This window comes from Malurus melanocephalus, unplaced genomic scaffold (genome assembly GCF_030028575.1).
Source record: "Malurus melanocephalus ecotype Western Australia unplaced genomic scaffold, MMel_1.1 scaffold_2062, whole genome shotgun sequence".
Classification (NCBI taxonomy): domain Eukaryota; kingdom Metazoa; phylum Chordata; class Aves; order Passeriformes; family Maluridae; genus Malurus; species Malurus melanocephalus.
The window spans coordinates 3,252-4,044 of NW_026625294.1; the positions used below are offsets into that span (position 1 = coordinate 3,252).

The 793-nt window shown below is 54.5% G+C and overlaps 1 protein-coding gene across 1 annotated transcript in view; it reads right to left on the reverse strand.

Moving 5' to 3' along the window:
• Window positions 1-670: 670 nt before the first annotated feature.
• Window positions 671-793, reverse strand: part of LOC130587540 (vang-like protein 2) — a 3,664-nt gene continuing 3,541 nt past the window's right edge. Inside the window, exon 3 of the mRNA XM_057388522.1 lies at window positions 671-776. Coding sequence (XP_057244505.1) covers window positions 686-776 — 91 coding nt within the window. The 3' untranslated portion in view covers window positions 671-685. The remainder of the gene's footprint in view (window positions 777-793) is intronic.

The following is a 793-nucleotide window of genomic DNA, read 5'->3' on the forward strand; positions in this document are numbered from 1 at the left end:
ACCAGCCTGGGGAGGAGAGGGATTGGGATTGGGATTGGGATTGGGATTGGGCGTGAAAGCTTCCTCCACCGCCACCACCAGCCTGGGGACAGGGATTGGGATTAGGGAAAAATCCCGATGGATTTGGGGTACAAAACGCTGGGGATTTGGGGGGGAAATCCCGATGGATTTGGAATGGGAAATCACGGAGTTTTGGGGGGAAATCGCAGGGATTGGGGGGGAAACACCCTGGATATGGGAGAAAAAAAAAAATCCTGGATTTGGGGGACATTTGGGGTGGGAAAGCCTTTGAATGTGGGATGGAAAATCCCAATGGATTTGGGGTGGGAAATCCTGGGGAATTGGGGTGGGAAATCCCTGGGAATTGGGGTGGGAAATCCTGGGGGATTGGGGTGGGAAATCACGGAGATTTGGGATCCCAAATGAGACATCACAAAATGAGATTCCCCCCACTTTGAGGGTTTTGATGTGCGTGAAAGCCTCTTCCACCGCCACCACCAGCCTGGGGAGGAGAGGGATTGGGATTGGGATTGGGATTGGGATTGGGCGTGAAGGCCTCCTCCACCACCACCACCAGCCTGGGGAGGAGAGGGATTGGGATTGGGATTGGGGAAAAATCCCGATGGATTTGGGGTGGGAGATCATGGAGATTCGGGGGAAATTCCGATGGATTTGGGGTGAGAAATCACAGGGAATGGGGGATCCCAAATTTTGACCCCACAGAAACTTCGAGGGCCTTGATGTGTGTGAAGGCCTCCTCCACCGCCACCACCAGCCTGGGGAGGAGAGGGAT